This window comes from Hakea prostrata, chromosome 1, assembly GCF_041222555.1.
Source record: "Hakea prostrata isolate BN-2017 chromosome 1, UWA_Hpros_2, whole genome shotgun sequence".
NCBI classification, from domain to species: domain Eukaryota; kingdom Viridiplantae; phylum Streptophyta; class Magnoliopsida; order Proteales; family Proteaceae; genus Hakea; species Hakea prostrata.
Genome location: NC_142600.1, coordinates 13094748 through 13118643, shown reverse-complemented (window position 1 = coordinate 13118643; position 23896 = coordinate 13094748). Strand labels below are relative to the sequence as shown.

Sequence of the window (23896 nt, the reverse complement as noted above, 5' to 3'; positions counted from 1 at the left end):
ATGAAAGCCAATTTTGCGCTAAACTAATTAGCTGGTGGCTCTGATGAGGGGAATCCTGGGGCATTTTGGTGAAATGTTATTCCACTATATTAACTGGCAATGTTATACCAGTGTTTAAGCTCATTAAAGCAGTGTCTGACAAGTTGAATTGCTGCTTGATTGCTTGAAGTCATTTTCATAGAAAGAATCCTGTTTAACTTGTTATTGTCAAAACCTAAGATGTATGTCAGGCATAGGAAACAGGAAAATATGACATTTTTGTTCTCTTATGTGTGTCTTGACACACTCAATTTTCTCCCTTGCTGCTAAGGAATGAAAAAATAAATGAAACTATTTTTCATTATGCCTTGAGTTCCAATTGTATTCTATAGCATGGATATGTGATAATAATTTCAGTTAATGATCCCACTTTTCTGTTTGCTGTGCAGTTATCTTGGGTTCTCTTGTTGTTTGAAAGTAGCCTATATACATGAATTTGCAGACTCCCATGATTCTGGCAAATTTTCTAGTGGGTAATATTCATATTTCTTAACACGGGTCCATCCACTTCAACTCTCTCTACTTTTGGCTATTAATTAGAAGATAATCATCTTCTTTCGGGCTTTGTTGAATGGAATCATGATTGTTTGCACATGATGTCTCAGTTGCTGGCTGGTTGGAAACTGCATTAAGTTGGCACGTCTATAAGTTATGAATTTTGATTTCCCATACTAAACATTGACAGGAAAAAGATGTTTTCATGTCTATACGCAGATGATGAGAAAGCTGGTGCTTTCTCTGTGTGTGTGTGTATGTCGTCATATTAGATCCCAACAGACTGTATATTTCCTTTTCTAGTCATGTACATAGCTCCCATTTGCCCATCCAACAATGTAATAGCTTTGTGGTCATTAACTTTGGATTGTACCCATGGAACAGGGAATATCGTCCAGTGTTTTGAACGACAATAATCAATTCGATACACTTGTTATTTTGATTGTTCTTTACAGTTTTGTTTACTGGCCTGACAATATGGTGGATTGTTGGTGTTATAGTTTTGCTGTTCGAAAGCAGACCCTGATTCCAAATCTTGCAGACTGAAACTCTGAATGCTGAAGACTATTCCTGTTGCTAGCGCTGCCTCCTATCGGGAGGGGATTTTGCTAATTGCGCTGAACCATTAAGTGATACAACATGGGCCGCGGATCGGATCTTGGTCGAGATTTCGCTATTCCCTTCCGACAGAGAGAACCAACCTTTTGGGTTGTTGGGAAATTCTGTTTGGGACGAGAGCATATCAGATTCAAGGAAAGTGAAAAGGCTAAAAGGTAAGAGCATGATTAGCGATAAGCCCTCCCTTGAATCGAGGGAAAGCTGCTGCCACTTTTTTCCAATGGTGAAATTGGAAATCTTGACCCAGATCTATATCCAACAGTTGAAAATTTCGCTTAAGGTTTAGTGCATTTATGGCTGCGGAACCTAAGCAAAATCAATCAGGAAGTCAAGTCTGGTTCTCCTATCTCCGCCTTCTAGCTTGAGGCACCCTTTCACCTTCGTGCATGCCTCTAATGTTATCTTTGAGTCTCACTGTTTGTGGTAGATTACTGGGGTGTGTTGGATCTCTATAATTTCGTATATGATAATTTCAACATCAACAACCCTAGTATGGTAGCTGATTGAAGCCCTAACATTCTCATCTTCTCCAGTTTTCTTCAATTCTCTACAACGTTGATGATGGGTTGGCAACTTTGATCTCTTTAGTCTTTAGTGACTCAATTTTCAGAAAACCTGTTTTAGATTCATTTTGTATAATCAAGTTTCAAAAGACAATCTGAATTTGTTTAATAACCAAATGGATGCAGATGGAGTAGTGCGGTATTTGATGCAAGTTTGCTTGATTCACACCCTTAAAAGCTACCATCTAAAATGAAAATCAATGAACCATTGCACTCGAGTTCTAGTTTTTAAACCTTGGTCTGAATTTTAACGTGAAATATTCGACTTCTATCAAATAAATCAAAGAAGGATCTTAAATAGTCTTATACAATCATGTTAATGTCAATACAGGTTGGTTGAGTAATAAAGATTCATACTTTTTAGTGAATAAATTTTGGATTCGACCCTTGGACGGCATATGTAATATCACCATCTCATATATATAAAACTCCCTTGCTTAAAAAAAAAAAAATAAAAAAAATCATGTTAGTGTTTTCATAGTAATGGTTTGACTATCAAAGATGACATGTAATATTTCCATCCCGCCTCCATCCCCTGTATATAAAATTTCCTAGTTTAAAAAAAAATCATGTTAGTGCTACCAAAATCATGTTACTACTACCTACAGAAGAGGCACAAGACAATTCGTCCTTAAAATTGACTACGTGGTATGAGTATGACACTCGATATCAATTTCAACCCGTTTTTATGATAATAAGATTTAGATAATTTGCGGTTTCTAGCTCAACCAGCTGCCCTTTTGCTCAATCGGGAGAAGCAATTGCAATCCGGGCTACATTACTTCATGCATTAGCTGAAGACTTGGAACAAAGTAATTGTCGAATCAGATTGCAAAAGTGTGATTGAAATGATATTAAACCACACTGTCCTTATCCCCTTTGTAATCCAGCCCATTATAGCCAATATCCAAAGACTTGGGCTGTATTTTGTTTCATGTTCCTTTGAACACATTCCTAGGACCGCAAACTGTGTTGCGCATGTCCGAGCACAGAGAGCACAGTTGATTGAAAGGCCCATTTCTACTCCTTGGATGAGGGATTCTTTGTCCTTGACCTTGATTTTAGTCTTCCTTTTAATGAAATTTTCTTACCAAAAAAAAAAAAAAAATTTTTTTGGGTGCTCGTGACTTGTCCCATGTACGTTCATATAGTTACTTGATCGATTCCCATTCTTACCATACGAACTTTTCATTTCTTCGGCAAAAAAAAAAAAATTGCTTCATAAGGTGGACAAGGCCGAGTTGATAATTATTGATTTTTCTTGTCATATTTTTGTGTGAAAGTTTGCGTCTTAATCGCTTTGTGCAACCTGTGTTCGACAGGAAGAGATGAAATGAACAGCCCGTGTGAAGTGGCAATCTTCCTTGGATGGGCAAAATGATATCGGAGTAAGTTTTAAAAAATAATCACGGCCTTGATTCTTCTCTTACCGGTTCTCACTGGTTTATGCATCTGAAGAAACCAGTCGTAGTCGTAGATTTAAGTTTCCTGTTAAAAAATGCAGAAAGAGAAATCCACCAAAGAAGGAGAAGAACGATTCCAGGTGAGGAGACTAGAGATCTCAGACAAGAGTAAAGGCTTCATCGAGCTCCTGCAACAGCTTAGCATCTGTGATTCTGTGTCCGATGAGGACTTCACAGCGCGGTTTCAAGAACTCAAATCTCATGGCGACCATCATGTTATCTACGTCATCGAGGACGAACAATCAGGGAAGATCATAGCTACGGGCAGCGTCTTCGTGGAGAAGAAGTTTCTACGCAACTGTGGTAAAGTAGGGCACATTGAAGACGTGGTCGTCGATTCGAGTGCTCGAGGACTGAAATTGGGGCAGAAGATTGTTTCTTCTCTCACGGATCACGCTCGCTCTGTGGGTTGCTATAAGGTGATTCTCGATTGTAGCGTCGAGAATAGGGGTTTTTATGAGAAATGCGGGTTCCAACAGAAGTCGATTCAGATGGCGAGGTATTTTGATTAGTGAACTCAACTTCCTTCTTCCGATACGGTGTGCAGATTTATTGGAAGTTTGTAATAATTGCTTTGATTAGTTGTTTGGTGTTAGTATTTTATAGCTTTCACCATTATGTCATTGAAGATTATCGTTGACATGTTTCTATCTTTTCTTCTCGTATTCCCTGTCGCTTCCTATGCATAATCTCTTGCACTTCACTACTGAGTTTTTGTTTCTCGACATGTAATAGACCCTTGAAAATTCTACAGTACATATCATTCGGGACAAATACTCAGCTGTGACTCTGTGATTCGCAATTTGATATCGGTTGCATAGTTTTTTATTTTTATTTATTTATTTATTTTGTGTGGGGGTAAAAGACAGATTGTTCAGAGGCAAAACACGAGACACCAGAATTACAAATATCATGGAGCCAAGGAGCAGAGCTCGGCCATATTGTCTTCCCTCCCAAAACAAGGCCCTCTTGGCTGGAGCATCAGCTATTAAGTTGATGCTTCGAGAGATATAGAAAACCTTACAGTGAATCCCATTGATCATAATCCTACGTATGTCCTCAATTACAACCTCCAATTGGGACCCGGCTGTATATTCCAATTGGTCAGCAAGTTCACCACAACTTTATTGTCAGACTCCAAAATGATGTGATCAAGCTCCAGCCCTGCCAATAAACCCATTCTCTAGGCACTAGCTTCACCCACTTCTATGTCAATAAAAGCCGTTTGCTGGGATACTGCCAAGATTATGTTGCTTTGATGATCTCTGATGACATTGCCCACTCCAGTAAGCTTCTTCTTAGGGTCCAAAGCTGCATCACAACATATTTTCCCCCAGGGTGTATTTGGTGGGCTCCGTTCACCAGTTGCACTTTCTGTTCTAGTCTCTCCCTGCCCTCAAATTCTTTGTCTGGGAATACTTCTCAGAAGCCTCCACAAATTGACGCTATTTGGAATGCTATATACTTTGATGTATCCTCTAAGATTTCTTCTTTTCCCCTCCCCCGGTTCTTGATACCCCAAGGAACAGGCTCATTGTTGTTTCTTGGGGGCTCAACTCCCAATTCCTTCCTCCTATTTGATCCTGGCCCTTGGATCCTCTGTAATTTTTTTGTCTCTTTAATTGATTATTAATTCATCCAAAAAATAAAAAATAAAAAAATCTAGGTGGGCTTTATTTGCTACCTGTAAAGACTCTTCCACTCTCCATTGTTTTCCGTTGATTTTGTAGTCATTTGTGGCTCGCCAAATTTACCATAGTATGAAACAGATTTTACTCATGAGTTCCTTTCCCACCTTCTTACCAAGCTTTGCCAGCTCTTTCCCTTGCATGATCCATTTTGCTATAGACACTGAAGGGTCCTCCATAGACTTCAAACTCAGCTCACTGTTGAACCAAATAGCCTTTGACAGGGGCATTCCAGTAGTATATGATCAATTGACCAAGTTCTTCAAAATAATAAAAATAAGAGTCCACCCTTAGATTTCTCCTTTCACATGCTTCTCTTGAGGCCAATCCACCTGCACAGGCCTTGTAAAGGAAAGTTCTAATCTTCGGCAGTGTGTGAAGTCTCCAAATGCTAATCCAAACTTCAGGGGGAGTGGAGACCTACTTACTCTTGAAGCAGTAGGCTGCAATGACTGGTGTTGCTGAAGTTCATTTGTTAACAGGTAGTAAGCAGACTTGACTGAGAACAATTTGTTTTTTGCTGCACCCCATATAATCTTATCTCTTGCTGTGGGAAGACTGGGAGTGGGATTTTTAGAATCTTTTGTGAAATCTCTGGCTGAAATAACTGATTTATTAGAACTTCATTCCATTGTCCTCCTCAATTAATAATTAATTCTACCACCCACTGAACCTCTTCCAATGGAATATTTGAGCTTGAAACCTTGAAGTCATGCAAGGTAGGTATCCACCTATCTCTCCATATATTAATGGATTTGCCATCTCCTACTTGCCATGGTAAGCCCTTCTCATGTACTTCTCTGCCTCCTAAAATGGATCTCCAACCCCATGATGGTCGGCAGCCCAACTTAGCTTCAAGAAAGTCACAATTGGGATGGTAAATGGACTTCATTAACTTTTCCCAATTTGGTTGTGGCTTAGTGAAGAGATACCACATGCTGCCATGGCAAGAAGGGCTTGGTTGTGAAGGTTTGTGTATCTAAAACCCAATCCACCCCTTTACTTAGATAGAAATAGTTTACTCCAGCTTATGCGATGGGTTTTTTTAGCTCCTTGATCTCCCCAAAAGTAATTGGCTGCCATCTTTGCTGTTTGCTTGTGGTGGGCTATCAGAAGCTTAAAATGCATTGAAGCATAATTTGCCATAGGAAGAGCCACTGCCTTAAACAAGGTCTCTTTGCTAGCTTGGGAAAGCAATCTTTTACTCCATCCATTCAACCTGTTTGAGACTTTGTGGAATACCTCAACCTTTGATGCTCCTATAACCGATGGCAAACCCAATGTTTGGATGGGCCTTGCCCATAGGGCATTTTTGATAACCTAGAGAGTGACCTTTTAATCCTTAATGGGGAGTTTGGACTATAGCAAATAGATGATTTCTTACCATTCACAGCTTGCCCACTAGTCTTCTCATACTTCTCCAAAGCCACCTTATTAGCAAGCACATTTTGGACTTTCACTTTTATAAAACCAGTAAGTCATCTGCAAAACAGAGATGAGATATTGGCACACCTCTATTCTTCCCTTAGATACTTTCCAATTCACCTAATTCTTCAGCTTGCTGAACCAGTCCACTAAAGGCTTGCGAACACAAGACAAAAGGCGCCAGAGATAATGGATCTCCTTGTCTGAGGCGTCTTGATGGGGTGATATTACATCTCATCGCTTCATTAATTGACAAAGAATATTTAACTGAGCTTGCACACCCTATGATAGGAGCAAGAAACTTATCATTAAAACCAAACCAACCAAGGAGATGCTTTAAGAAGTCCCCCTCAACTCGGTCATATGCCCATTTCATGTCCACCTTTATGATCATCAGTTTCTGTTTACCTTTCTTCCTTGCCTTGATGTAATGGAAGAGCTCATGTGCAGCGAAAACATTCTCTGTTATGGTTCTTCTAGGTACAAAACCAGATTGGGCAGGGTCAATAATTTCCACCAATAGCTTCTTCAAACGAGTTGCAAGAATCTTGGTTACCACTTTAACTGAGACTCCACCTAGGCTTATCGGTCTGTATTGATCAACCTCCTCCGGGCAGGTGTTTTTGGGGATGAGTGAAATTTTTCGCTGAAGTTGGTAGTCTACCTGAATTAAAAAATCAATAACAAAATTTATTAGAACATCCTTAATTAACTCTCAATAGGTTTGGAAAATAGAGCAGGAAATCCATCCACCTCCGGAGCCTTTAGAGCTCCCATAGCAAAATATGTCCCCTTCACTTCTTTCTCATCTGGGATTTAATGCAACAGCGAGTTGTCTTCTTCTGTGGCTTCGGTTGGATGACTTGGAGTATCTCCATTGGCACCTCATTGTCACACCCTCCAGAGGTGAAAGGTCTTTATAGTATTCCTCAAAACTCATAAATTCTGCTCTCCACCTGTGTCCACTCTATCTTTGAGTTTGATTTTTAGTACCCGATTCATTTGTCTTGCATCAATTTGAAGTCTGGTGAACCTGCCCCCCACCCCACCCCCTTTGGGTGAATGATGCTAGGAGAGGAAAAGAGAGTTTCCTGTGTACGGATTGTTTCTGTTTATCCCATCTTGCAATAGAATTTGCTGCTAAAACAACCTCTGAGAAATGACCTAGCTTTCCAAGTTGATCCCTATTATTGCGTTGCGAGCAACCAAGCATGCTCTTGGAATCGTTTTCAACTATTTTTACCAGCCACCCATTAGACTTAGCAATCTAAGGCCCTGAATTTAGGGCCTTATTTTGATGTGTAGGACCTTAAACCATGTGTTTGCTTCTACATTTAGCTTATCATGTTTAAAACCTTCTTGTGATATCTTTCTTGAGAAAAAAAACAGCTCTCCCTAAGTAAAAAGAGCATTGATTTGGCTGGTGGTCGTCTTTAGTTGACTGGCTTGTTTAAACCCACATGATTGAGTGAGATGCATTGAGGATGAGGTACCTCCCCCTTAATTGTGCTCAATCTGTCTAGCATTTAGATTATAGAAAGTGATTCACTGTTCTATTTGAAAATTTCCCATCACAACTGCTGTTCATTTCTCTTAATATATTTTAATGACCACTGGGATGGAAGAGATACATGAACGTCTTAAAAAATAGAAGCTAAGTTAGACCAGCTACAAGATGCAATTTATTTTTCTGCTGAGAGGAATCTAGATATCGATCCAAACCTACAGAAAATCTGTGGAGAATGGATGGGGGTTACTCAGCTCACTGAATGTTAAAGTTCTTCCATCATCTTCATCTTGTGTTGGTGAATGACTCGTGATGGTGGAAGGATGAAATGTTGTTCAATGAGCTGGTTTTGGTGTCTCAAAGGTCCATTCCCCAGTCCCTGCTGTGTTTCTCTTCATTTTCCTTTTTCTTCTAACAGTAGTAGAGAACAAAAAATGATCTGTGTGGTACAGTGGAACTAGCAAGAATCCAGTTGGAAGGACATGCCAAATGCGGAACTGGTCTCATTTTTGGTGCATGACCTGGCACAGTCCTCTGAATCTCAATATTGTAGCTGTTGAAGTTGCAAGCATGTTGATCCAAAGAGCTAGTCAGTTTGTTGTGAAAAAGAAAAGACAAAGACAATGAAAATGACGCAAAGAAAAAAGGAAAAGACAGAGACAATGACGCGGAGAAAATTTTCTTTTTTGAAAATCGATATTTTTTAAGTCTTCATGACATAGGACTGGACTCCTTAGCCCGCCCTCTTGCTATAGTAAAAGGCCACGCTTGCCACACTTTACTTGCTTGTGCTTAACTTCTTCATGTTTAAATGAATGATCATTTTATTTTCAAGAAAAATATCATACTACTATTATAAAAGTATGAACTCAAGGGACACGGCTATGTTTCCTCCAATACCTTTATGTATTCAATCAATTAGACATTTGTATTACTAATAAATGATGTCTATAATGGTCAATTAAACAAATTAATTAGACACATTTATTCCCATATAATAACTAACAAAATCTATGAAATAATGGGTGAAACAACTCCCAACCACATTGGAAGATGAAACGTCCCTTAGATTTAATATTATAGTAAAATTGAATTTAATTAAGTGATTGAAATCTACAATTTTACACAATAAGGAAGAAAAAACGTTGAGGCGATTAAGGTCCATGCTTGTACCAAACCCCCATGAGAAGTTTTGATTGTAGGGCCTTCTTCTCCATATGATTCATACTCAAGTCCGATTGGTAACACCTTCTCATCTCCCGGTGGCAACCGTAATGGCAGAAGGCGAAGACGCGCATCTCTCACACCTTCTCCATTGCCCTCTCGATTTGGTGCCATGGATGCGGCTCCAACCCCATCAAGTACTCAGAGTAGGAGGTCTAGGATGAATGGCTCTAGGGATACCCCAATCGCTACCTGCACGTTGACGGACGATGCACCATCGTCTTCGGAGGGTGGAGAAGGTGACGATGCGGAAGAAGCCCCTCCAATGTTTGTTTGGGGAACCAACATCAGCGTAGAGGATGTTAATGCTGCCATTCTTCGGTTCCTGAGACACTTTAGAGACCACCCATCTCACACTGAGGGGAAATACATGAGGGCAATTCATCACATTCTTGATGTCGAAGGGGAATCGCTCGATGTCGATGCTCAGGATGTCTACGACTACGATTCCGACGTCTACACCAAGATGGTTCGTTACCCACTCGAGGTGCTTGCAATCTTCGATATTGTTCTCATGAATTTGGTTAGCCGCATCAAACCTTTGTTCGAGAAGCACATCCAAGCTCAAATTTTCAACCTCAAAATGTCCATTTCCATGAGGAATCTTAACTCATCTGGTCAGCTTCTCTTTCTTATTTTTTAATTTTAATAGTGCTGAGGAAGTTAATTGTATATCATATTAAGACTTCTAATGCTTCTGGATTTCATATGACCAGACATTGAGAAGATGGTTTCTGTGAAAGGTACTCATTCATTGTAGTTCCACAATACCTGAAATCAGGGAAGCTGTATTCAGATGCCTTGTTTGTGGGTTCTACTCCGACCCTATAGTTGTAGACCAAGGTAAGTTATCAGTCCAAGCCTGTTTCATGTTCTCATATTTGGTGATGTAAAATTGCGGTACCAATTGTTGGTTTGTTTTTTAACAATGGAATTTCTAGGCCGAATAAATGAACCTACTAAGTGCGGGAGACAAGAGTGCCAGACTCCGAATTCTATGTCATTGGTTCATAATCGATGCAGGTAAAGTTGTAATTTGATACTGATTGCCCATTTGCCCCCATGTAATTGCATTTACATTAGGTCTTGATGTGAAAACCAGGTTTGCGGATAAGCAGATTGTGAGGTTACAGGATACAACAGATGAGATCCCCGAGGGAGGAACACCTAATACTGTGAGCTTGTTGATGCTTGATAAACTCATGGATGCTGGAAAGCCAGGTGACAGAGTTGAGGCAGGGCAGCAAATTGGAACTTTATGGAATTCATGTCAGTTGTATAAATTTTCCTCTTAACCGTTCAAGCCTTAATTTGTCCTCCGGGTCACTGGGATTTACAGGGCAATGAGCATTAGAGTGCGGCCAGCACACAAAACTGTAAAATCTTTATTCAAGTTACATATTATAACCCTACTTAAAATTATTACTAGAGCTAACGGCAGAAAATGTTACTAAGATTTACAGAGTTTATCCACTGATGGCAGACATACATTGATTGTCTTCATCTGACAATCCTATGGATATTGACAATGCACATTCATCCACAGTTATCTGATGAAGCTGCAGAGGAATTAACAAGAGAGTACGTTGAGATGAGGAAAATAGGCAACTTTCCAGGTAGCAGCAAGAAGGTACGAAATTTGACCATGTCTTTTTTGTTTTTAATCTATTCTTCTCGATCAGAATTTGCAATGCTTTTTTACATCCTCCAATGAGCATGTTTCCCATGTTCTCACTCGTCAACAGGTGATAACTGCAACTGTTAGGCAGCTTGAGAGTCTAATACGACTTAGTGAGGCTTTGGCTCGGATTCGTTTTTCAGAATTGGTTGGTGAAGCTCTTTGTTTCAAAATTTTAGGATTTTTGTGTTAACAGAATGAGATTCAGTGTCTCGCCTGGTGCAAGTTGAAAAACAGGATGTTGCAGAGGCATTTAGACTGCTAGAAGTTGCACTACAACAGTCTGCTACAGACCACTCCACTGTTAAATGTCTACCAAGGACATGCTTTTGTAGGATATATCTGTTGGCTGTCTGTTCGTACAGTTGATATGATGTTTCTCATGATCAGGGACTGTTGACATGGATCTCATTACCACTGGAGTTTCTGCAAGTGAAAGGATGAAACGAGAGAATCTCTTATTAGCAACTCGGAACATAATTATGGAAAAGATGGAAATTGGAGGGAACTCAATTCGTTTATTGGAGGTATTCCACTCTCCATTTTTCCCAATTTTGTTTTACTATAGTACAGCAGAATTCAGCTAGAAAACATGTAAACCAATTCTTTGATGCTTATATTTCTCTCCTGCAGTTGCTGGACGAGCTAAAAAAGCAAAGCTCTGGATAGATCCATCTCAATGACGTAAGTAGTGCTTTGACCCTCTTGCACACTGTCTCACCAACCAATGCACTTCATCCAGCCCAATAAAAGGGGGGGGGGGGGGTTATGCACTATTACAGATGTTCAGCCATAATAATCTTGCAAAGAAACATACCATTGTGGTCCTTTTTTTCATTGTCTCAGTTAAGGAATGCCCTTGCCACCCTTGAAACTGAGGGAGTCGTCATTTTTCATGGTGACAATGTGAAGAGGATTTGATCAGAAAGCAAGACCAATTTCAAGCTAAGAAAATGCTCTCAAGATCATGTCAATAGAAATGCAACAGATTCTTCAAACAAGAGACCTAAAATTGTTCACTTGTCAGGTAGGGCATTGCCTGCAGGATCAATTGATGGCTTGGAAGAGGATGGAAATGAAGTATATGGCAGTCTGAGTAATTGCAGTCCTTGTGTGGACTATAGCAGTAGTCACTAGTCAGAAATCATGCAACCTTAATTATCCTTTTGCTATGCCGTGTTATGTTACTATTTGAAGTTGCAATGGTCAAAGGACCCATATGTCAGTATGCTTGCATTGTACAAACCCTATTGTAGGGGACAACGATTTGGTTAAACAGAGTTTGCAAAAGGTTATGCTACAATTCAAGTCTGAAAGCCTTTTCAAGCATCAGGTTGGTCAGATTTTTCTTGTTTATTTTCAGCTGTCAACACAATGGTAGTGTTGAGAGTGGGGTCATAACCCTGAAAAATACATTGTAGCAAGTCTTTTGTATTCTTCTTTGTTGCATAAAATTGATTCACCTCCATTTATGTTTCAGTTATTAAGAGTTGGTGGATATTATATCTTGAACTACCCTGAGAAAGAGACCCATGGTAACCTAAGAGCAAGGTTTAAAGTATCGGTATTGAGTATCGTATCGGTCAAGTGATTTTAAGAGATGTATCATCCTGTATCGAGTATTGTATTGCTCTGACTAATGTATTTTAATGTAATTAAATGGAGAGACATATCGAGATGTATCGTATCGGTTGGGTCAAATATGGATACGTATCGGCTAGTATCACATGGTATCGTGAGATACTTTAAACCTTGCCTAAAAAACTCTGGATACAGTAGCTGTGGCAAAGTTCTTGTTGCTTCTGAAACACTACTGTGGAGTATTTATTTTGCCTGTGACGAGTCTCCTTTTCATACTCAACCAGAGTGGAGTTGCCCGCCAGATGTTTCTTCATGCACTGGTAATTCAAATCTATCTGAAGGTTCTCTTCAAAAGGAACTCATCTTCCACAGGTCTGGAAGCCAAAATCTCCTCTCTTCTTCTGATGTCCATCTCCATCTCTCTGCTGATGGAATGAAGTACTTGAAGCTATGAACTAAAGCATTGGAAGGGTTGATTACTCCCATCATCTCTCCTGCAGAGGCTGTTAACATCTCTGCATTCATTATGACTGACATGACTGTTCCAGTGCCATCTTCCGGAATCCCTGGTCCTTCAAAATAACCATAGGGAGATTTAATATCATTACATGGAAATGTACTTGCTGTACATAGTTTGGACTGCAGTTCTCTTTGTGCTAATAAGCCCTTGGGTTGTGAAAAAATGGGTGGTATTCATCACTTGTGGTTCTATAAAAAACATCTGACAGTGTTTGTATTCACAATCACATTTCAGAAGGCCGTGACATTGTAATTTAGCATTTACCACCTTTTCTTTTTCTTTCTATACTAATATTTGAATTTTTAATTCAGTGTCTCATTGCTTACTTCCTTCAATCAGGTGAAGATTTGGGGTACCCTAGGGAAAAGTGCTTTTCCTATTGGACTGGGACCAGGAGTAACTGCAACTTTTCATCGTGTTCTTCTACTAGGGTATGTCTTTTTTCAGATTCCTTCCATTCCTTAAGCTTTGTCAGTTAGCTGCATTAATCCATCTTTGCTGGAGATGACCACTATTATGGTATGTTTGAGCTATTTCTTTTTTCATCTTTGCTGGAGATGACCCCTATGCCTTATGTACCGACAATTGGAGTCTCAAACATTTCAGTAGTAAAGAAAGCCATGATATCACATCATGTCATGTGCCATTTACTGGAAATGGAGATCCATTTTTATGATTTCTTTGGTGTGAGCTGGTAATTTATGACTATAAGAGGTGGACTTTTATTCTGCCAAGAAGAATTTGTTACAAAGTTCAAATAGTAAGTAAGAGAACCAGACATGGTTTGTGGTCAGAGAATAGCAGGCCAATTTTATATCATTTTACAAATAGAACAACTCAACAAACATACGAACGGGGGGTAGTAGGGTAAGGAACCATGCTTGACTTGTCAATTGATGGCTTCGTTGTGTTTGACTTAGTGGATAAGCTTGTTACATGTTTAGAATTCCCCTGGTGGCTTAAATCTAGAATGATATAAATGAAGACTGCTACATTTTCACCATCTCCTAACAGAGAATTTGTTAGGCTGAATTACACTGGCTCCTTTTCGTTGCAATGAAGTTACTGTATTATTCAGTAAAGTGGAATTATTGCATTGTCTCTAATCATATCTTAACTTTATATGCTTCTGGCAGGCGGAATAAGTTGCTGTTGACACTTGTTTCATTCATTGTGATTGACTCTATAAAAGAAGTTGTTTCTCAGCATGAGATGAGTTCCCATTCACTACCTACTCCAGGCATATTATGTGATGCCCTGCAGGACACTGTTCTATCAGGCTTTAACCCTGAACTAATTCATTGCATAGAGAGCAGGCCAGTACAGCTACGCTGCAGAGTATGTCCAGAGCAAATTTAAGTCGACATGGTCTCGTTTATCTCTGCAACGTCAATTCCTACTAAATCATTAAAATAACATTACATATTGCTTAATTTCTTGGAAAAAAGGCTTATACGCCGAGTAATCTAGAGGTTTGCCATATGATATGCTATTTTGGCATCGGCAATAGATACGCTTTAGATGAGAAGCCCATGCGGTTAGGGTTGAATCGAATGAAAGTATATCGGATTGACTTCAGTTTAACAATCCAAATGAAGCTTTTTCGTCATTTTTATCATAGGATTTCAAACCTGCCTGATAAGGTTGGATCAATCCGGTTGGGTCTACTTTTGAGCCTACCGTGTAGAACAGAAACTGATCCCCTATTGTTAACATCAATTAGTATGAATTGGAGTCGGTCTCATCAGAGTTGGAGCTAATTGGTTAAACGACAACTTCACTTAGTAGAATAGTATTAACAGCTATCCCAAAGGGTTCACATACTCTACAATTCTCACCCCCTGCTGTAATTCCTATGTAGGATTGTGACATGTGGTAGTTAATTATCCAAGGGTCAGGATTAGAACCAATTAGGAACTGGACCTAATAATTTGAACTCCCAGAATGGAATAGAAAGAACACGAACAACAATGAACAACAGATTATTGAGATAGCGCAACATTTAACTCCCATATTAGCACTCTTTAACACTTTATGTCAATATCTCAATCTTTTCTTCTAATAATTTCGATTTGTTTAGAAAGAAAAGCATAAGAAAAGTTAAAAATTATTTAAGTCAAATCATGCATCATTAAAAATTTATACTTTGCTTCAATCTAATTACATTAGGAGCAAAAGTCCATGCGTTTTTACTAGTATATATATCACAAATTTTTATTTCATATATTTGCTTAGGAGTACAAGTTTGGTATGAGCAGGTCAAATGAGACTGAGTAGGGTCTTCGATTGAGAAATCTTAACCTAGGTTATGGTTGAAAGTTATGATCTTGAATTAGGGTCAGGCTTGGTTAGGGCATAACTAGTTTGACCAAGTCTTCTTCTTCTTGATGTTCCTTCCTATTCTTCTTCCTATTTTTTCTTCTTCTAATTCCTAGCTTAGCCCCTTTGTCTCCTTTCCCCTCCCCATGATTAGCGCCAGTTAGGGTCAGCCAAGTTTGGCCCTAAGGAGCAGCTTATCTTGATCCTAGTTAAGGGCAAGCCTAGCCTTGGTTCTAGCAGACTTAGGTTTGGATGAGGTTTTGAAAAACTTGGTCCAACTTGAGCTTGTTACAACTTATAACAAATGAATGTCACTTTTTCAGTAGAAGTGTTCCACAAGGGCACGCTTTGATAACAAAATTTGTAGGAGAATAAGATGCCCAGTGTTGTACAAGGTGGAATATTGGTAGATTAAAAAATATTATGTAAATGAAGTAAAAGGTAACATAATAAAGTTGTTGAGATTCATATGTAGAAAACACTAAGAAGGATGAAATAAAGAACAATTATATTAGAGTTAAGGTTTTAGTTGTCGTAATGTTAGATAAATTCTCTGAAAATGAGGTTCATAACCATATCCAACCAAGCTTGTATACTGATACACTGATGTGAATAAGCCATTTGATTGTAGGGGACTATGCTATCTCATACATTTTCCCTCGATCACGTGTTTAAGAGGGGGGTCTATTTTTGGACCACTTTGTCAATATTTAGAAGTGGATTGTTTTCCTTAATATGTGGTGGAGGGGTGTGTGTAGCATAGTTCTCAATCCGCAAACACAAACGATTAGACTCAGAGAATTTGGGTGATTTACACCAACAAAAAAGTACCATTTTAAGTTTTAGGTACGTGAATACAAAATGAATACATGAAATTTTTTTTGGTAGAATATATGAATATATAATATTTTTGGTAAATGAATATATTATTTATAGTTAATTAGTTTGAGACTTTCCCGCTTTTTGCAGTTTTCTTTCTCATTTTTGGACTTTCGAGTATTTCGACTCAGTAGTGGGTGAGTCAGTTGGCTCTAAACAATCGCGAAAAGGCATCTTTTTCCGCCGTCTCTACTAATTAATTTCACAGTATTTTATTCTATAAATATTATAGGCATGGTGTTCCTGATATCTTCGCCAATCGAGTCTTCATTGTCCACTGAAGAAAAATACCAGTGACGACAAATCGGCAAAGAAAGGAAGACCAGAGTCTCTTAGCCGCCGTTTCCGATCATCTTTAACCCGGTAAGATTTTCTATCTCTTCTCCGTTCGATCCGTGTGAGATCAAATTTGGTTGCATCTGCGGTTCTGTTTTGATGAGCAAAACCCTCAAATGCTATTCCCTTTGTACGTTCATATGGTTATTTGATTGATTCCATTTCTTTCAGTTTTTTTTTCATTTGTAGATACAACGAATTGGTGTGTTAGATCTAGATATGTCCACTTCTAGGTTTTTTTTTTTCTTTCGTCTTTTTCCCTTTTTCTGTTTCCATCTTTTTGAATCATCTAAACCCTAGCATCTTTGTTAATAGATTCTGACCTTTGTTATATGACCAAAAAATGTCTCTGTCTATCCTTTTATTTATTTATTCAGGAACTATAGCTGAGCTATTTTGTGGTTCAATCTCTGGTTACAGCAAGAATGGATGCTCCTTTTATGTGTTAGAAAGTAGGTTTGATATTTTGTAATTTTATTTATACACTTAGCAGGCAAGCATTTTTATGATCTTAAAATTTCTTGGTATTTGATTCGAGTAAAACATCACTTGTGTTGCACAAATTGTCTATATTATTGATGAACCTCCTACCGAATTCAAAACCCAATTCACTGATGCGTTTGACCTCTTTGGACTATCTTTTCTTGAGCAAAGCTTACGATCTGAGTGATTTGTATCGTGTACCGTGTTGATAGAGACCTTTATTACTTATATGAATTAATTTTGATCGGCTTACCCCTTTTCTTTATTTAACAGAGGGTTTAATACGTCCTTGAGCACATGCTCAGGTCGAAATTAACCAGACGGCTTTGGTAGTGTATTTTGTAACTAATATTACATGATTACGGATGACAGGAATTTAAAGTTGTTCAAATGAATAATTTGCCCTTATAATCTGTAAATTTCTTGCTATATGAACTTTGCTTTTGGGATTTTTTTTTTCTGCATAGGGTGGACAAGGGCAAGTTGAGAAGTGTCAGTGTTCTTGTCATATTTTTGTGTGGAAGGTTTGTGTCTTTATCAGTAGTGTATCATAATCACTGGTTGGTTGGGAAGATGGAGCCTCGAGTGAAAAGCATATAGCCACATGAGCTTGTTTCTTCTCATATGGCTCCCATTATCAAAACTTGTCTGGTTTATCATTGAGGAATATGGATGGGTTGGATCCATGTCTGCCTATCAAAACTTGGTATTTATTATCGTACACAGTGCTATAGAGATATGCCATGCGATACCTGCCAATTGGCATAGGCTTGATAGATCTCTGTTTCAGACAAGGGTAACTCTTGCTGTGTAGTTGAAATCTCACTGTGCATACTGCCTTATTTAGAGCAAGTTCAAGTATATAAATGGTGAAGGAATCATTGGTTTCACTATGGTTTCAGTTCTGCCATATTTGATAAATGGGTGACAAGCCTCAACTTTTGAATACAGGCTTAAAGATGTCAACTGTGAGCATATCCTCCCCATGCTTAATCAAAAGTGGAGCTGAAAGGAACACTAGTTTCTTAGTCAAGGCCTCAGCTTCTTTGAGTTCTGTGAAGAACGTTTCAAAGGCATTTGGCTTGAAGGCTTCTCTAAAGTTCAAAGCATCTGCAATGGCAGTGTACAAGGTAAAGCTGATCGGACCAGATGGAGATGAGACGGAAATCGAGGCCCCAGATGATGCTTATATTCTTGATTCAGCTGAGAATGCAGGCCTTGAGCTTCCCTACTCTTGTAGGGCTGGGGCGTGCTCTACGTGTGCAGGGCAGTTGGCATCCGGTTCAGTTGATCAGTCAGATGGTTCCTTCCTTGATGACAATCAGATGGAGAAGGGTTATGTGTTGACCTGCGTCTCATACCCGACTGCAGACTGTGTGATTCACACACACAAAGAAGGTGAACTCTACTGATTGTTATTGTTGTTGCAGTTGGTTTCTTTGGTCTAATGGAATATCGTACTTGTGTTGCTTCCCAATGTTTGCCAAGGAGAATCTAGTTTGGTGATGTTGGATAGTTTTTCTCTGATAGTATTAGATCCATAGTTTCCATAATGTTAATCTTTGGCTGCACGAATTTGCTTGTATTTGTATGCCTAGACTAGATAATATTAGAGGGCCATGAAATTTCGATTGATGTGTGGTTGCAAAGAAAATAAATTAATTGAAACTTAAAAATGAAATTTGGTAATTCTTATTTGATGAGATGGTATAGATTATATTTCTGGTTGTGGAATTCTTGTAATTTATTATGCAATGAGGTTGGGTGGACGGAAAAAAATCGCATGCAGTGCAGATCTTTTGGAGTGCACAATGGTGAGTTTCTCAAGACGCCACTTGTTCAATTTTTATCCTACGGTTGAAATCGTTAGAGGCACATTTCTCGAATCGGGTTTACCTTTTGTGCCCTGAAGAAACACTTGAAACTCTCTCTGTAAACTTGTTCTTGTTCATATCTGTGACAGCAGGTTTCTTTGGTCTGCTAGTTTGGCTTAGCTTTTGGATTATCATTGAAGTTAGAACAAGAAGAGAGCTAGAGAAAATCATAGCACGGGAATGAGTTGTTGAAGAAGGCATTTACCTCTAGAAAACATCGTTCTACCATAGATCTCACTGCCCTGTTTACGATGTGTTTTCATGCTCAAAGATTGAATCGGATTTATAAGCTGGAGATTGTAGTTGGGCAAAAACTTATGGGCATCGTCGACCTAGGCTGCTAGGCAAGTGGTGGCGGATAGGTCGGGCAATTGGAAGGGAGGATGCATTATGGTGTAGCCAGAATGGTGGATTGGGATCTTTTCACTTCAAACCCATGGCTTAAGATGGATTTCAACGACTACCATTAACCTGAAAAAAGAATAATCAGGGAATTGCTCCAGACAAGTTCTTTTCAGGGATGAGCTTTAGATGAGTTTACACAGTATTTCAAGTGTTTCATTCGGGTGTAAAAGTGAACCTGATAAACTGCATCTAATTTATTGGAATGTGCCTCACGAAATTTCAACCGTAGGATCAAGATTTTACAGGTGGCACCTTAAGAAACTTCACTGTTGTGCACTGCAGAAGATTTTTTTCCTGGGTGGACTGTCTATAAGTACACAGGTTAATGATAGTTTCCATTTTATGAATGACACTATCGATTTCCTCCCCGATCAATAGATAACTACATTACAAAATGATACTTTTTGTGTATTTCCTCCATTCTTTACGTTCTCAAAGCGTGCATTTTCCAAGTTTACACCCTCCTCAGGCCAAAACTCTTTGGAAATGGAGCTATCTCTGATTTCTCCTGCCTTGAATTAAATACCTGAACCTTTTGAGACAAGGTACTGCCTATTTTATTTGAGTGAGGATTCAAACAATCTAAAAGCTAGTGAAATATAGGTATGCTGACATGAATAACGTTGTTCTCATTCTAACACTGAGAGTTAATGGAAAATGTAGTGTAATGAAAGGGTAGAGTTCACTGTGTTGTTTGTATTTGGGTAAGAAAGATGAGGATGCGGTCGAAATCTGATAACACAATCAACCAACACAGTTGAAGCCTATTAATGAGACCTCAGTGGTATTCATTTATTGCATTATTTATTGAGCAGATTGCATTGGCATCCCAAAATGGAGGTCTTAAAACATTAACATTTTAAAAGCACAAACACCCTAAGGCTGGATTTTCATTGGACACATTAGTCCAATCTTTTAGGTGTTGTTTGTTGTTGAATCTGTAGTGGGGTGAGAAAAAAGGGGTGATAGTAAATTTTTCCATAAAATTCTTAATGATAGTTTGTTTGGTTCATTGCGGAGGAAAAGTTAGTAGACAAGTTTTCTTAATGGTAACTTGTCTGTTGACGTACAGGCTAATTTTTCCATAGATAAGTACATGCTAATTTTTCAACCACATCCTTTTTCAAAGTCTCATTAAATATGTAGGGTTTTATGAAGAAGTGTAGAAAACAACAAAAGTGGAACTTACATTTAAATTTTTTTCCAAAATCAAATTTTTTTTTCAAAATCAAATTTTTTTTTTTTCCCGATTCCTTCACTGAATTCTACATGTTTATTTTTTCCACTCATCTTTGCAAACTAAGACTGCCTATCAAAATATGAGGAATAAAAAGAAAAAAAAATTCAGCAACACAATTGTCTTCATCGAATAGCTTTCACGGGCAAGGTAGAAAACTATTCCGAGCAAATACTACACAATCTCGACCTAAATGCTTAGGATATTGGAGAGATTTTCGTCTCCATTTTCTCTCGACTTTCCCATTTCGTCAGTGAAACCGAACTAGAGAGCATTTCATGGCTTTTTAGAACAACCAAAAGAGCTCAAAATTGCTTCTCTTTCCCCGTCATTTCAATCTAATACGAGCTGATGATGGTATTATACTAAACATAGAGGAAATGAAGGAGAATAAGAAGTTTGAAAAAACAAAAGGTTGTTCGAATTCAGAGAGTTTGGATTTTGTTCGAGGTAAGAAGTTGCTAAGCGAGTTGAGCACTTTGGGTATTGGAGGCCTCTGCAACTATTTCGTCCAAGTCTTCAACCCAACTCAACTGGTATCTGCTATCAGGTCCCCATTACCTCTATTTTTTTCTCTACAATTTCTTCTATAATTGAATTCTCTGTCAGCGCTCCATTCACAAATTTACTACAGATACTGTCGTGAGCATTCTATTCCATTTCTTATTGTTGGAAAGGGCTCTAATTGTCTCTTCAGTGATTTGGGTTTTGATGGTTGTGTTATTCTGAAACGGATTGAATACCTGGAGAGGATTGAGCATGGAATTTATAGAGCTGGGAGTGGTTTTTCATTTAATAGGTTAGGCGTTCAGTGTTGTAATGAAGGGTTTGGACGCCTTGAATTTGCTGGAGGCATTCTTGGGGACTGTTGGTGGCACTGTCCACATGAATGCAGGTGCCAGTGGACGTGAGTCATTAGGTTAACATACCGGAGGAACAAGAGGGAAGAATGGGAATTGTGGCTTGGGGTGTAATGCAGAATAAGTCTGATAGAGAAGGGTAGTTGAAGTCTTTTCACTCCATCGTACATAAGGGTGTAATGGTGTTTACAATTGTCCAACTAACCATTATAATGGAATATGACCTGTGTGGGTTTTTTCAAATATAAAGTAGGGTGTCAATGCTTTAAGGCCTCTCATTTTGGAGTGCCGATACAATTTGTTCTTATTCATAATTAGTCTAAGAGAACTTGGATGAACAATGAGCTCTAATGTCATGCTAAAGTATCAGATGCACTGCGTTACAATGTATGACCGTCTAAATTGTATACATGGTTTATATCATATCCTTGTAAAAGGATGTACACCATAGGAGTCAATTTTATGAAATGCACCATACTGTGAGTATAATCTACTATCTATATATAGGTTTTCAAGAAATCTTATGGGTGACGGATTCCTTGGAAATGTGCACTCTATGCTCCCCGATGGGTTTTCCACCACAAAAACATGTGGGATCCACAGGGGTTGGTGATATTTTTATGTTTTATGATTTTACCCTGTGGGCCCCACATGTTTTTATGGTGAAAAACCCGTCGGAGAGCCCAGAGCGGTCCCTTGACGGGGTGCAGATCCGGACTCCTCTTCAAGTGCCAAGACTTCACGAGTTGATTTTTTTTCTTTTTCTTTGGGGGGGTTCATTTTGGATGATGGAGCTTCATGAAATTTTAATGGGATGTGCTATAACCAACATAAATGTTTTTTTAAAGGTGACAAGGCTTCAATGCTTGTCGAATGCATTAGAAGGGGCATTAATTGTGAACAACTACAATGTGTTGTCTACCAGGTTTCCCTCTTTTCCATTCTGAATATCACTGCTGCCAGTAATTCCTATAAAAATTCAGTCCATTTCCTACTTGTGTATGTGCTTTCTATCAAATTCAAATGATAAGCAATAAGATATTGGAGAAAATTAATAATGAAGATTTATTTAGTAAAGGTAATTTATCATATACTTATAAAATATTCATTAAATAGTTTAAAGGACATTTTCATTTCATTTTTCATATCTTCTAATGTTAAATTCTTGATTGATTTTAAATCCTACTACATTTTAATTTAACAAAACCCCTTTATATCTCTTTTGCGTGTTTGAATCGTTCAAAGCGAGTCAACTGCATGCTAGTGTGATTTACTTAGATTATAATCTACATTTCATATAAATTCTATACATATCACTGTTCAATAGTGACGAATAATGAGGATTTAAATTAATCTAAGACTATCATCTTATTGTAGTTTTCTCAGTTTATTTGCAAAGTTGTCAGTTTTGAATTTGTTTAATACAATGTTCACAATCACTAATAGCATTGGTATACAAATTAGTCCAAGTCGTCTTCATTGGAAGTGGAAACTTTTGAGAAGTCAATATTTCACAAATTGATTTATCAAAAATCAGTTCATTCAAAGTTTTATTTTAATTTTATACTTTCTATTTTGACTGGTAATAAATTAACCTGGTAGCTCATTATATTAATAATTTTTTATTTATTTATTACAGAATATAGATGGCATTTTATTGTTCATTGTATCTTGTGGTTATTAAAATGGTTCCAAAAGGTGGGACCATTGAGACTGAAACTCAAGGAACTGCTATCGGTGAGTATTCACTACGACTAAAAATGGTCGACTATGCGGCATCAAAGGAACCCTACTTCCCAGAGCTACTCCCCTCTGTTGTGGCCCCGAGTTAGGGCCATCAATGATGCTTCATTGGTGATCCACCCACTTCTTGGGAAGATGACGATGTGAAGGATTATTGAAAATGTTATACTCGCAATATTCGATGGAAAGAAACTAATCAAATGTCGTAAAATTACTATTCTAATGGTATAATGCGTGCATTAAATTCTTCTTTGGTTGCAGCATCTTCTAGTGTTACTTAGGGATGTGTTTATGATAAATGACCATATTTTGATAACATTAGCTACATGACAACCTAGGGAGTACTATTTGGGGTACTCTCTTGGAGTGTTAACTTTCATAATTTAGGTGATATTTCCTAACGTAATTGTTTCTGGAGGTTAGAATATTTGAGAACCTAAAGTTAGTTGAGTTTATCTTCTCCTAATCATCTAAACACCAAACGTTGACCTACAGTTGTAGGGCTGGGGGTGCTTTACTTGTGCAGGGCTGCAGTTTGGCATTCAGTTCAGTCGACCAGTTTGATGGTTCCAAGAGCAATTTGTAATGGAGCTTCAGAGTTGTGTTGGTTCCGATTATTTGCGAATCAGAACTTTGGTTTGATGACATTGGATGCATTTTCTTGATGCTATGAATTCCATAGTTTCCATAATATTAATCTTTGACTGCACAATTCCTCAAATGTGTCCAAGGCGCAAACCATGCATCCTCCCACACCCCAGCCGTCCCCACTGATCCTTCATTTAAAGACTACTAACCACAAGTACATTTTTCAGTCTTAAGAGGAAAGAGAAACTCAAATAGATCTGTAGGTTTTGAAATTTCAGTTCCCTAACCATCCAACAGCTATTCCATCCCCGTTGTCCATTGAGCCCGCTCTGAATAATTCCCCTTTTGCTGGATTATTGCCGATGTAATCA

General features: G+C 38.4%; 2 protein-coding genes and 1 pseudogene across 3 annotated transcripts; all 3 read left to right on the top strand.

The window, feature by feature from the left end:
• The first annotated feature begins 2913 nt into the window (after positions 1–2913).
• LOC149027612 (glucosamine 6-phosphate N-acetyltransferase-like) lies at positions 2914–4622 on the top strand. The gene has a single exon (XM_089164154.1). The coding sequence runs from the start codon at positions 3214–3216 to the stop codon at positions 3688–3690; it is 477 nt and encodes a 158-aa protein (XP_089020280.1). The 5' UTR covers positions 2914–3213; the 3' UTR covers positions 3691–4622.
• Positions 4623–7664: 3042 nt separating this feature from the next.
• Positions 7665–14590, top strand: LOC149027611 (DNA replication licensing factor MCM4-like; annotated as a pseudogene). The gene is made up of 10 exons (XR_016174747.1): positions 7665–9639; positions 9739–9865; positions 9964–10045; positions 10125–10291; positions 10569–10652; positions 10768–10848; positions 11091–11227; positions 11334–11384; positions 11547–13232; positions 13938–14590. The product of XR_016174747.1 is annotated as a DNA replication licensing factor MCM4-like (transcript).
• A 1574-nt stretch (positions 14591–16164) lies between these two features.
• Positions 16165–18518, top strand: LOC149027610 (ferredoxin, root R-B1-like). Its single transcript, XM_089164133.1, has 2 exons — positions 16165–16362; positions 17770–18518. The coding sequence occupies exon 2, from the start codon at positions 17778–17780 to the stop codon at positions 18228–18230; it is 453 nt and encodes a 150-aa protein (XP_089020259.1). The 5' UTR covers positions 16165–16362; positions 17770–17777; the 3' UTR covers positions 18231–18518.
• The last annotated feature ends 5378 nt before the right edge of the window (positions 18519–23896 follow it).

Excerpts from the sequence above, each read along its gene's own strand:
- LOC149027612 (XM_089164154.1), top strand. The coding sequence starts at position 3,214 with ATGCAGAAAGAGAAATCCACCAAAGAAGGAGAAGAACGATTCCAGGTG.
- LOC149027610 (XM_089164133.1), top strand. The coding sequence starts at position 17,778 with ATGTCAACTGTGAGCATATCCTCCCCATGCTTAATCAAAAGTGGAGCT.